The sequence below is a fragment of the Pipistrellus kuhlii genome, unplaced genomic scaffold (assembly GCF_014108245.1).
Source record: "Pipistrellus kuhlii isolate mPipKuh1 unplaced genomic scaffold, mPipKuh1.p scaffold_m20_p_23, whole genome shotgun sequence".
Taxonomy (NCBI): domain Eukaryota; kingdom Metazoa; phylum Chordata; class Mammalia; order Chiroptera; family Vespertilionidae; genus Pipistrellus; species Pipistrellus kuhlii.
This window is the reverse complement of record NW_023425522.1, coordinates 5,597,698-5,611,696: the sequence shown is the minus strand read 5'-3', so window position 1 is coordinate 5,611,696 and position 13,999 is coordinate 5,597,698. Positions and strand designations below refer to the sequence as shown.

The window sequence follows — 13,999 nt, the reverse complement described above, 5'->3', positions numbered from 1 at the left end:
GGCTCCTTATCTCTGGGTCTGTTCTTGTTCCTCAGTCTATGTTGTTCACCATTTCCCCTAGATAAGTGAGATCATATCCTACTGGAAATATAAGAATAAAAAATGACAGCCACTTTTACGTTTCCATCTTCTTTTCCCCAAATGGAAGAAGTGCTTGGTTTTAACATGGGTTTGCCCATTTTTGTCCTTGTTTTTTAGAATCTAAGGCGGAACTCAACCCGATATTTGAAACCCAGCTGTGCTTGGCAGTCCCAGACCTGGTGTTCTCCCCCTCCCTGGAGTCCGGAGTAAAGGGTGGCTTCTATGACATGGTTGAGGGGCTTGTCGCCAGCATTTTTAGAATATCATCCCTGGTGCCACGGCTTTCCCCACGGAATAGCTCTCCCCACTACCAGGTACGGGATCTGTGACTCCCCTGCTTCCAGCCAGCCCTGGGCCTCCCACAAGTGCCAGCGTGACGCCCGCTGTGGTCTCTCCCCCAGGCTGACGTGGAGGGCCTGGCCGACTTGGCGAGGATGCGGAGCGTGCTCCTGGAGAGGGCGCAGAGCATGATGGCCCGGTGCTGCAGCTACCGAGACACCCTCAGCCAGTACTCCTACCTGTACCTGGAGGACCGGAGGGAGATCCTGGGCCAGTTTCTGCTGTATGGGCACATCCCCAGCCCCGAGGAGATCGAGGCCAATGCCGAAGAGGGCATCCCGGAGAACCCGCCTCTCCTGCATCAGTTCCAAGCCCAGATCAACTCCTACGAACAGCTCTACGAAGAGGTATGCGGGCTGGAGCCCGTCAAGGTGTTTGACAGCTGGATGAAGATCGACGTGCGGCCCTTCAAAGCGTCTCTACTGAATATCATTAAGAGGTGGAGTCTCACGTTCAAACAGCATCTTGTCGACTATGTCACTAACAGGTAACGTGGCTGTTGCAGCTCTCTTCCAGCACTCCCGGCTATGGGGCACTCTGTGCTTTCAATTGTCTTCATTTTCCTGCCATGAGGGCATTGGTTCTGTGGAAACAGCTGGTTGGAGGTTCCAGGTGTTTGATAATCGCTTTAGTCCTGCCCTTTCCGTTGTTCACCAGATGTGACCTCTTTCTGTTGTTTTCCATTCGGTGCCCGGTGTGAGAGAGGCACTCAGGAAGGGGTGGATAATGCTCAAAACAAGCATAGCAGATCCAACCTCCATCACCACTCTGACTGTGAAGCCTCATTAAGCCTGAAGGGCAGAGGGCTCTAATGGGCTCATTTTTTATTTCTACCACTTACCCCTTGGTTCAGATCATCTATGCAATCCAGAAGTCGTGAAATCGCCACACTCCTGATGCCTGTCTCTGCCACTCTACCCTTGCGACAGGTTGGCTCTGAAATTCTGTCTGGTAGTGTGGTAAACCTGCCCCCTCAACACACACACACACACACACATTAGAATTGGTACTAGAATTCTAGTAGCTGTTATAGCGCTCACACACACACATACACACACACACACACACACACTTGGTGGCCTAAACAACAGGAATTTATTTCTCACATTTTTAGAGGCTAGAAAGTCCATGATCAATATGTCAGCTGATGTGATTCCTAGTGCAAGGTAGCTTTCTGGGTTGCAGAGGGAGGAGGCTTTTTTTTAAGGCCACTACTTTTTTATGAGGGCCCCACTCACCTTCTTAATGTCATCTAACCCTCAATACCTCCCAAAGGGCCCACCCCCAAATATCATCACACTGGAGGTTAGGGCTTCAACATGTAGATTTGTGGGACACATAACATCATCTAAATTCTCATTTCCATTCAGCTCTTTATACCCTAATCTGACTAACCCCTGCCCTTGCCCTTGCCAAGCCTTCCCCCGTGCCCTTCCTCTAGACTTCAGGTCTTCCATCAGCAAATGCTCATTCTTTTCTTCATCTTCTGTTATCCTCTTTTTGCACTAATTGAAACCCAGCCCTCTCCAGGGGGCACTGCTTCCCTTGTATCACTCCCAAGTAGGGGCTGGTTTTTCTCTTGTACCCCTCTTAGCACGTGGTCTCTTAGCAAGATAATCTTGCTCTTCAGTGTTTATTCCAGACCATTTCGCCGTCTCTTCTTTCAGAGTCCTCAGCTCCCCTGGAGCAAATGCTACCCAACAGAACCTCTGCCACTTGTCTGTGCACAGTCATTCTTCCCCATCCCTGCAGAGCTGATCCTCTGGCTCACCCTTTCGCTGATAATCATCCTCTGTGACCCAACAGCCTCCGAGTCTCCATTACACCTTTCTCTTATTTTGTGGATCTTTCTCTCCAACACACTTTCCTTCCACCATACTCTGTTACCTAATTCCATCTTGCGCTCTTGATGGGGCAGAAGGAAAGAGGTAGAAATTCTTCTCCCCTCAAAATCTTGGGTTTAAATATTGCATTCTCTACCATCACCTGGCATCTTCCCAACTCACTTCCTTGGCAACCTGCCAGGAAAAGTTCTCCAGACCCATCAGGATTCCAGCCCATTGGCCCTGTGCTTCCTCAGCGTTTGCCACTCTTGCTCACCTTTCCCACCCCCACCTTGTAAAACCTCAATTCTAAACGCAGTGCTCCCCACTGCACCTGAGCAACTCATCCTTAATGAAGGAAAGCAAACCATTCTTCTGCCAAATCTCATGTATAAACATAACATCCAACACATCCTGCACATTTCTATGGACGCTTCCATTCTCTGACTCCCCTTTCCTCTGTCTCTTCAAACCTCAAATATCCTTTCTGCCCTTATAATGTTGCCTTTCATTCACTGGGAAATGAGAAGCAGTTATAGGAGAACTATCTCCCCTTTGCATCTAAAAATCACCCTCCTTGCATTTTTAGCCATGCATTCAACTCCCTTCGCTGTGTCAGTGGATAAATTATCCCTGCTTTTCTAAGCCCAACCTGTTTCCTCTCATTACTCAGGGTCTTACCTCATTAAATATTCCCTATCAATATTCAACAGCATGCAGCTGTATTGTCATAGCTGCCATCTTTTTAAAAAGGAAAGAAAGAACATGGCCCCATGAGTCCTTCCGGCCAGACCACCATTTTTTGTGTGGCCTCCTTCACAGCAAAACCCAGAAGATTTCTCCATATTTGATTCTTTTACTTTTTTCATCCATTGTCTCTCTACAAATAGTTTTATTATGAAATATAGCACACATATAATTTAGAGAAGAATAGTACAACAAATAGTTGTATTTGCCTTTTCTAGCTAAGAAACAGAACAATGGCTTTATTTTAAAATTCCCTTAAACATTTCTCCCTGATCAAATCCCTCTCCCTCCCTGCTAGATGTTAACCCTACCCTAAATGTGATATGATCCTTCTCATGCTTTTCTTCATGCCTTTATATGTAATATCACATATACATATATGCATATCCTATATAATAAAGATGTAATATGCAAACTGACCATCACTCCAACACACAAGATGGCCGCCCCCATGTGATCAAATATGGTCGCTCCCATGTGGATACGAGTTGGCCACCACAAGATGGCCAGCAGGGGAAGGCATTTGTGGGTGATCAGGCCAGCAGGAGAGGGCAGTTGGGGGGGACCAGGCCAGCAGGGGAAGGCAGTTGGGGAGGACCCAGGCCTGCAGGGGAGGGCAGCTGGGGGCAATCAGGGCAGCAGGGGAGCAGTTAGGCATCAATCAGGCTGGCACGGGAGTGGTTGGGGGTGATCAGGCTGGCAGACAGAAGCGGTTAGGGGCAATCAGGCAGGCAGATAGGCGAGCGATTGGAAACTAGCAGTCCTGGATTGTGAGAGGGATGTCCGACTACATGTGAAGCAGTTGCACATCCCTCGAGGGGTCTGAGGGATCCCAGATTGGAGAGGGTGCAGGCTGGGCTGAGGGACACACACACACACACACACACACACACACACACATACAATGCATGAATTTTGTGCTCCGGGCCTTAAGTAATATATATATATATACATGTATAGATTTGCATTTTTAAATACTTTGAAAATGAAAAATTTCATATATATTTTTCTGTGTCCTATCTCTTTTATTCAGCATTATGTTTAAGACCCACTCATATTTGGAGTAAAGCAATGAATTTCATTTTCACTGCTATAATATTCCATCATATGAATATATCACAACTTACATATCCAGTCTATGGTTGGTGAGCATGTGAGTTGATTCAGCTAATTTTGCTAATATTAGCCATGTTGCTATGAGAACTCTTATATGTATATGGGCATACGTCCAATGCTTAAGAGTGGAATTGCCGAGTCAAAAAGAATGCATATAATGCCAACTCTCTCCAACGTAGAGCAATCAGTTATAATAATTCCTATAGCCCCACATTCTCTGCACCTCGTGGTATGGACAGACTGTTTAATGCGGGCCATTTTTTTAGTGGCATCTTATTGTGGTAAATATTTTGCATTATTCTGATCATGACTGGATTGGCTCATCTTTTTATGTTTTTGGTGAGTCATTATATTTCTTCTTTTGTGCCTATTCATAGCTCTTGCCCATTTTTTATTGGATTTTATTTTCCCCTCTTTGACATTTAGAAGCCACTTACACATTTGATATCTAATCCTTTGTTCTTTGTATAGCTTGCAACTATGTTGTGTGGCTTGTCTTTCCATTGCATTTAGGGTTTATCTTGAGAGAAGTTCTTCAGTTTAATGTAGCCAACTGTGTCTGACTTTTCCTTTATGTTGTTCTCTTTTGCCTTGTTAAATAAATCCTTTCTTGCCCTGAGATCCTAAAGATATTCTCCTATACTTTCTCCTAAAAGTTTTATAACTTTGTGTTTCCCATTAAGTAGCCTCTTGTCTATTGCTACATTAACACAACACAGTCCTAATAACTATAGCTCTGTAATAAATGTTGATATCTGGCAGCACTGGTACCCATCTTATTCATTTTTATTAAGAATGTCTCAATAATTTTTGGCCCTTGTTATTTTACATAAATTTTAAAATCAGTTTTGTTAAAGAAAAAACTTTGTGGGGATTTTTATTGCAGTGACTATAAATCAATTTGAGGAGAATTGTCATTTTTATTGTATTGAGTATTTCTATTCAAGAGCATGTTCTCTCCATTTTTCAGTCTTTTTAAATGTATTTCAATAACATTTTATAATTGTTACCTTTAAAATATTTTCATGCCTTTGCCAAGATTTATTCCTTGGTACTTTATTTTTTAGTTCCTAGTTTTAACAATATTTTAAAACCATATTGTCTATGGAAATGGAATTGGGTTTTGTATCCTGATTTTGTATCAAACAGCTTTGCTAAATTAAGTTATTAATTCTGATAATTTATCTGTGTGCTCATTTTGGTTTGCTGCATATTTAGTCATCATCTATCAATTTATGATGGTTTTATATATTCCCTCTCCGTCTTTTTTAAAAATGTATTTTCTCTCTATTTCTTATATAAACCACACTGCCTAGGACTTTCAGTCCAACATTGCATAAAATGGTGATGATGAGTACCCTTGCCTTATGCCTAATCCTCTTTATCTGATTAAAGAAGTTCCATTCTCTTATTAATCTGTTAAGAGGATTTAGCATAAAGAGATACAATATCAAGTACTTTTTCTAATTTCATTAAGATAATTATATTTTTCACATCAAAATGTTAAAGTGGTGAATGTATTTTTTGCTTTCTACTACTAAACCATCCTAGCGTTACTTAGATAAGCACAACACAAAGTATTACCTTTTCCCCATATATCCATTGGTTAATTTTCTTTCCAAACATTTTGTTTAGTGTCCATGTGACTATGTTTGCAGTGGGATTGGCCTTCAATTTCCCTTTCTTATACTGTGGCTCTGCTAGCTTCATAAGAAGAGTTTATTCTCTAGAAGAGTTGGTGTAAGGTTGGGATTTTCTGATCCTTGAAAGTTTGATTTACTGTAAATCTTCTAAGTTGAGCCATTTGGGCTTGGTGTTTTCTTTGTGGCAAGATTTTTACCCACAATTTCTCTAGTGGGTATAGGAATGTTTAGGATACCAAGGAATATAGTAAGTCGTGTTTGTCTAGAAATGTATACATTTCATGTAAATCCTTGAGTTATTGTCATAAAATGGGTAATCTTCTCTTACCTCGTAATCAATAAAGCATCTGTGGTTATGTCCCTCCTCTTGTTTTACTCAGTTTTATTTGTGCTTTCTGATTTCTTTCCCTCATTAATCTTGGTGCAGGTTTACAAAAACAATCTTATGAACGCATTGATTCTCTTTTGTTATAATTTGATTTCTACTTCAATGATTTATTCTTTTATGTTTATTATTTCCTTCTATCGATATTTGGAGATTTATTTTCCATTCTTTAGGCTGACTTAAGATGGATGCTTTGTTTATTCATGTTGTGCTCTCTGTTATTTTTAATATAACAATTAAAGTTATAAATTCCATTCTCAGTACAATTTTACTGACATTATGTCTTAATATTCAATATTTTAATGATAATTTATTCTAAAATGTTTAATATCTATTACAATGTATTTATATATTTTTAACTTTCTAAAAATGGGGTCTTTCTAGTTATATTTGTTACTAATTTCTAACAATTGCACTGTGAGTCTAGGACAAATGTTATAATATGTTCTGAAATTTCTTGAAGCTTGCTTCATATACTACAGTATGCAAAATTTTATAAGTGTTCTGTGCACTTATTTGGAAAGAATGTGTATTCTATGCCTGCTGAATGCAATGTTCTATACATATTTATGTGATCAAACTCATTGTTTTATTCAAACCCACTATACCCTCACTGCCTTTTTTGTCTGCTTAATTTATCAATTACAGAGATAATTGTGTTAACAATCTTCCACTTTGATGTGAATTTCTCCTTATAATTCTGTCACTTTTTAAATATATTTTACGGCTATGTTTTGTGAGCATACAGAGGTTGACTTTCTATGTCTTCCTGCCAAATTAAAACTTTTAGCAACACATTCAAGATCTGCTTTATCACTAGCTATATTTCTTGTAGTATAATCTGTTCTGTCTTATATTAATCAACTAAACCATTTTCATTTGTATATTTTCCTCGTGTCTCTCATTTTATCTTTTGGATTTCAATCTCTCTGTGCCTTTATATTAAGAGAAGTTTATATAATTGGCATAGAATTTGTGTTTTACCTACCTTACTATTTATCTTTTAACTGGAGGGTTTTAATTATTAATTTCTATTCTTTATATTTGGATTAATTTCTACCATTTTATTGCATACTTTATATTTATTCTTTCCTTTTTTCTTATTCCATTTTTTCCCTTCTGCTAATTTGGATCTAGGTCTACTGTTCTTATGGATACCATACCTATTTTAATGAGTACCCCTAAAAGGAATAAATTTATCAGTATTGTTACTCTCCTTACTACCAATAAAAAGACTTTAGAATAGTTTGATCTCAACTGTTCATCCATCAAATTATATTTCTATCATTCCCAGTAATTTCAGTTGTTCTGTGTTTTTTATTTGAGCTCCACAAATCTTACTTTATTTTTATACACTTAATGTTTATTAAATTTACCCACATATTTACTGGTATTTTTACTTATTATAACTTTTTACGTTACAACTTGCTACATGAGGTATATCATTAAAAGTTCCTTTTAATAAATATATTTTTATTGATTTTTAGAGAGTAAAGGAGAGGGAGAGAGGAACATCCATAGAGAGCAGAACATCTATTGATTTGCAAATATCATACAGGCTTCTATTGTATTTTACCTATTTTTCTTCTGATTTTATTTATTTGGGTCCTCTCTCTTTGTTTCTTAATGAATCTGGCTAAAGGGTCATCAATCTTATTTATCTTTTCAAAGAACCAGCTCTTGGTTTCATCAATCTTTGGCACTGTTTTGTGAGAGTGCTTTGTTTGTGTGTGTGTGTGTGTGTGTGTGTGTTTAGTCTCTGTCATTTATTTCCTCTCTGATCTTTATCATTTCCTTCCTTCTCTGTACTCTGGACTTTTCTTCTTGTTTTCTTTCTAATTCTTTAAGTTGTAGGGATAGATAGTTTATTCAAAAAATTTATTGGTTTTTGATATAGTTTGTATTGCTATGAACTTCGCTCTCAGGACTGCTTTTGCTGGTCTCATAGATATTTTGTAGTTGTGTGTCCATTTTCCTGTGTTTCCAGGAAGTTTTTTATTTCTCCATTGACCTCATTGAAACCCATTTATTGTTTAATAACTTGCTAATTAGCCTCCATGTATTTGAAAAGGTTTTTGAGTGTTTTTAATATTGTTCATTTCTAGTTTCATGCCATTGTGATCTGAGAAGATGATTGATATGATTTCAATCTTCTCGAACTTGTAGAGACTTAGTTTGTGTCTTAACATGTGGGTTATCTTTGAGAATTACTCGTGCACTTGAGAAAAATGTATATTCTGTAGCTTTGAGGTAAATGTTCTGTAAATGTCAATTAATTCCATATGCTATAGTGTATCATTTAGGATCATTGTATACTTAATATTTTTGTCTAGATGATCTATCCAGTGATGTCAGTGGGGTGTTAAAGTCCTCTACTATGATTGTATCACTGTCAATCTCTTCCTTAAAGTTCTCCAGAAGTTTCTTTTATATTTGGATGTTCCTATATTGGATGCATATATGTTTACCAGGGTTATATCCTCTTGTTGTATCAAATCCTTCAGTATTATGTAGTGACTTTCATTGTCTTTTGTTATGGCCTTCATTTTGAAATCTGTTTTGTCAGATATAGTTATTGCTACCCAAGCTTTTTCTCATTTTCATTTGCATGGATTTTTTCCCCCCATTCTTTCATTTTCATCTTGCGTGAGTCTTTTATTCTGAAGTGGATCTCTTGTAGATGGCATATTCATGGGTCATATTTTCTTATCCATTCAGCTACCTGATGTCTTTTGATGGGAGCATTTAATCCATTTACATGTAAGGTTATTATTGCCTAGAGGCCCGATGCATGCAATTCATGCAAGGGGCTCAGCCCTCACAGCCAGGGCAACTGCCTCAGCTCTGACAGCCCCTGACCTTGTGCTGTTTAGTCATCTGGACTAATTGGCATATTATGCTTTTATTATTATAGATAGTTACTTTTTTTTTAGTCATTACTTTATAATTATGTTCCTCTCTTTTTTCTATTTCTTCTTTTTATACCTTCTTATACATTTCTTGCAATGCTGATTTGGTGGTGATAAAATCCTTTAGCCATTTTTTTGTCTGAGAAGCTCTGTATTTCACCTTCAATTTTGAATGATAGCCTTGCCGGATAGAATAGTCTTAGCTTCAGTCCCTTGCTTTTCATTACTTTGTGTATATCATGCCACATCCTTCTGGTCTGAAATGTTTCTCTTGAGAAATATGCTGACAGTCTAATGAGAACTTTCTGTCTCTCTCTTGCTGCCTTTAAGATTCTTTCTTTGTCTTTATCTTTAATGTTTGCCATTTTAATTAGGATGTGTTTAGATATGGTTCTTTTTGGGGTTCATTTTGATTGGGACTCTGTGCTTTCTGAACTTGAGTGACGTTTTCCTTCACCAGGTTAGAGAAATTGTCTATCATTCTCTTGTCTAACAGTTTCTCTATTTCTTTCTCAGGTTCTTCTCCTCCTTGTATCTCTATGATGTAGATGTTGTTACATTTCATGTTGTCCCAAAGCTCCTTTAAATTTTTTTTTCTAATTGCTGCTATCATTGGGTGTTGTCTTCTGCTTATCTTATAATTCATTGATTTGATCCTTAGTTTCTTCTAATCTACTGTTAATTCCTTCCAGAGTATTCTTTATTTCAGCTATGTCATTTTTTATTTCCAGTTGATTCTTATTCATGGTTTCTACATCTTTTTTTTTTCATGCTTATGAAGTTCTCATTAAGTTCCTCATAGTTCTCATTAAGTTGCTTATAGTTCTGAGTTGTTTGAGCATCCTTATAACTATTACTTTGAACTCTATATCCAATAAATTACTTGCCTCCATTTCATTTAGTTCCTTTTCTGCCCAATTCCTTCTTTTCTTTCATTTAGGGATTGTTTCTTTGTCTCCTCATTTTAGTGGGTCGGGTTTTCCAGGGCACCATGTCAAGTGCATTGAGTTTTGGTGGCAGGTCTATGTGTCCAGGGCAGTTAGGTCACAACTATGGGGCCAGGCACAAAGTGGAGGGTCCGGTTATCCAGGAGCATTAGGTCACAGTGGCAGGACCAAGTGCGCCACATCAAGGTGGTGGAGCCAGCCATCCAGGGGGCCAGGTCAGTGCAACACAATACAATCATTTTTCCTTTGCTAAAACATGTATTCAGATCTTTTTCTATGCTTCTTTTCACAAAATAATGCCACCACAGACCATCATTTTTATGTTACTCATTAAATTAATTTTGTCATTTCTATAATATATCATTCAATAGAAAGGTTCTGGGCATATTGGAAGAACCTCTCAAATTGCCACCAAACCTGACTTTGAGACAATGTTGAATTTATATTTGAACTTAAAGCTGGGTTAAGGCAGGGGCTCTGACTACTGAGACTGGAAGAACTTATCTAGGTTTGTGGAGGGTAATGCCTAAAAAAAAACCATTTCTGTCTAAGCTGATATATTGTGTTTAAAAGGATGAAGTCCTTTGTCTTAGTCCTGAATTGATGTCCGAGAAATTGCAGGGAAAGCACTTTCGCTTGCTATGTGGGTCAGGAATGATAAAGCAAGGTGCTTAAGCAAGAGTTCTTTTTCTTTTCTTTTTTTGTCCTTTAAATATATTAAATATTGTTATTTTATACTATGCATTTGAATTCTGATATCTGTTTCTGCTGCCTCCTACTCATGGTGACTTCCTTCTTTGTATATTTTTTGACTTTTGATTGTAAAAATGTTTCTTGGAATATTATCTGTGGAACTCTTGTGAGGATTGAATTCTACTTTCATTCCTTCAGAAAGGATATATATTTATTTCTGCTCATCATAAAGGGACTCTTCCAATCCCAGACCACTTGTATTTTAACTTTCCCAGGGGTCCATCTAGTGCCCAGATTAAGACAGGTAGGTTTCCATACTGTCCCCTTTTGTGCAGCATGTTTACTTCTTGTTTGCCGTATTGCATTGCAATTTCATATGCAGCTTCCTACTAGTCCCCTCACCTTGTGTGGGTCTGAGGCTTAATCACCTGTTCCTCCCATACCACAAATCAATCAAACTAGTTCAGGGTTCCATGGCAGTGATCACATGAAATCCAGTTTTGAATCTTGCTTAGTTCTTGCTTTCACTACCTTTTTCAGCTTCTGGAGATTCCTTAATTTCATGCCACCTTAGTGATGCATTTTAAAATGATTTTGAAATATTTGCTTAGGCATTTTAATTGTTTTAGCAGAAGGGCTATCCATCTTATGGTGTATACCGGACAGCTTGAAATAGAAGCTGACAATTCTCAACTTACTCTGCAGTCGGGCCTCTTTACCAGGCCTCTCCGCTGAAACCACTCTTGTCAAGATCACTAATGACTTTCACCTGGCTGAGTCCTGTGGTAATGACCCATCATTATACTTAGTCTGCTCAGGAGGACTCAGCACAACCGATCACTCCCTTTTTCCCAGACATGTTCTTTCTCTGGCTTTCAAGATACCTTCTTTTTCTTGTTTTCTTTCTAGTTCTTTGCTTTCTTGGTCTCCACAGCTGAGCTCATCTCCTCTTCTAGATCTAAAAGTATTCAAGTTCCTAAAACCTAAATCATGAACTTCCTTCTCTATCTGCATTGTATTTCATATGATCTCTAACCCAACATGTTAATGCATCCGTGTGCTGGTCACTACCAAATGTATATTTTCAGCCCTACCTCTCAGGAACTCTAGGATTACATTCAACTGTCATCTCAAACCAGACGTGTTTGAAACTGATTCCTCTCCCTCCAAAAAAATATAATCTTCCACAATTCTTTCCTATATCTTTAAATGGCTTCATTTATTACCCCATTGCCAGAGTCATTACTGATTTTTCTCATTCCTTCCCTCACACCTTTCCTATCCTTCAGTAGGAAAGGTGTGAGGGAAGGAATGAGAAAAATTCAGTGGATCTTATTGGTTCTGCATGCAAAGTTATCTTGACTCTGACCCCTTCTGATGTCCACCATGCAAGTCAAAGTCAACATCTCCTGTCACCTGGACACTGACTATAGTCCCTAAAAATGCCCTCTGTTCTTCTGTCCGCATCACCAATAAACACTATCACTGTCATCATTCCTACCACCTCCAATAAAACCTGCTTCCCTCCAGCTACAGATCCTTTAAAAAACATAAATGAAGGCATGTTCTTCTACTACTCAGAGTTCTCATGCCTTCACTCCTGCTGCTCCCTCTGTCTGCAAAGCTCTACTCCCGCTTTCTTCTGTGGCTCACTCCTTCACATCATTTACATTTTCACTTAGGTATCCCCTTCGGAAGGAAGCCTTCACTGACTGCCCTGAGGCAAATGGTCCTATTCTGAGTTTCTATCTCATAGCACTCCTCATGTGAAACTATATAATTTATTATTTCCTCTCTATCTTCCCCACTAGAATGTAAGCTTTGTAAGGGCAGAGCCTTTATTTATCTTATTTATCATTCTATCCTCAGAACCTAGAAGCATGCTCAAATATATGCTCAATAAATAAATAACTTTGAATTAAAGAATAAAATTTCATTTAATTCTCACAATATCCAGTGAGACAGAAATGATCTTTCCAATCTTGTAGATGGGGAAACTGAAATTCAGAGATGCTAAATGATTCAGCCACCTCGTGTCAGAATCAAACACAAATGTGTATAATTTTAAAGGCCACAGTACTTTTTTATTTTCAAATCTTAAACCTTTCACTTTGAAATAATTTCAGACTTCCAGAAATATTGCAAAAATAACACTGAGTTCTCTTTTACTTTCACTCAGCTTTTCCAAATGATAACATCTCTATAATCATAGTATATCAATAGTTATCCAAAGCAGGACATTAATGTTGATATAGAATTGGCAACTATTTATATTTCATCAGTTGTCCCACTAATGTGTCACCTGAGTCTCCTCCAGAACAGAGGTCTCAACCTCGTCTCTCATGACTGACACTTCTGAATAGGGCTGACTCTTACCATCACTTCATAGATAGTGCCCAGTGCTAGGCACATGCAAAGCTTTAAAAAAAAAATACTTTCTTGAGCAAGCTTCCCTCACTGTTTTTTATGACGTGTTCATAAAAAATGCTGATTTTTTATGAACACGTCAGTAATGACTCTGGCAATGGGGAAAATTTTTCAAAAATAAATAAAACTTCCTAAAAATCAGTAATGACTCTGGCAATGGGGAAATATTTTCAAAAATAAATAAAACTTCCTTTTGAGGAGTGGAAGGAAAATGGCTCCTGATGTTCGTCTGTTTTGCTTAGTTTGGCAGACCTTGACATGTTCATAAAAAATAGTGAGGGAAGCTTGCTCAAGAAAGTCGAAAAAGGAGATTCCAACGGACTGGTGGAGATTATGGGACAACTCATGGCTCTGAAAGAACGGCAGAGCAGCACTGACGAGATGTTTGAGCCCTTAAAGCAAACCATCGAATTGCTGAAGACCTATGAACAAGAGCTGCCGGAAACGGTGTTTAAGCAGCTGGAGGTCAGTGCTAAGTTTATGTTTTCTTAATAACAGGAATAGAGGGAAAGTTTCAAGATTTCAGAGTGGGGTCAACTGGGTTTAAGGAAATGAAAACCAGGGCTTGCTGACAACCCAAGGTCCATGTTTTGGGCCTGTGTGTCATGTATGCATAATATCTAGCACATATTTGAAACTCAATTAATATGACATAAAGTGATGCTAGAGTTGGGTGGGAGAATTAATGCAGATAAGTGTTTGGGGTTGTTGTTTTTACCAGAATTAGGGATGAGCCAACTTTTTGATTTAGTGGAAAGAAAGGAAGGAAGGAAGGAAGGGAGGGAGGGAGGGAGGGAGGGAGGGAGGGGAAAGAAAGAAAGAAAGAAAGAAAGGAAGGAAGGAAGGAAAGAAGGAAGGAAGGAAGGAAGGAAGGAAGGAAGGAAGGAAG

At 38.5% G+C, this 13,999-nt stretch overlaps 1 protein-coding gene across 1 annotated transcript in view; it reads left to right on the top strand.

The window, feature by feature from the left end:
• The window catches only part of DNAH9 (dynein axonemal heavy chain 9), a 294,112-nt gene that overhangs the window by 49,807 nt on the left and 230,306 nt on the right, over positions 1–13,999 (top strand). The window contains exons 16-18 of the mRNA XM_036451929.2: positions 199–395; positions 483–907; positions 13,353–13,575. Coding sequence (XP_036307822.1) covers positions 199–395; positions 483–907; positions 13,353–13,575 — 845 coding nt within the window. The remainder of the gene's footprint in view (positions 1–198; positions 396–482; positions 908–13,352; positions 13,576–13,999) is intronic.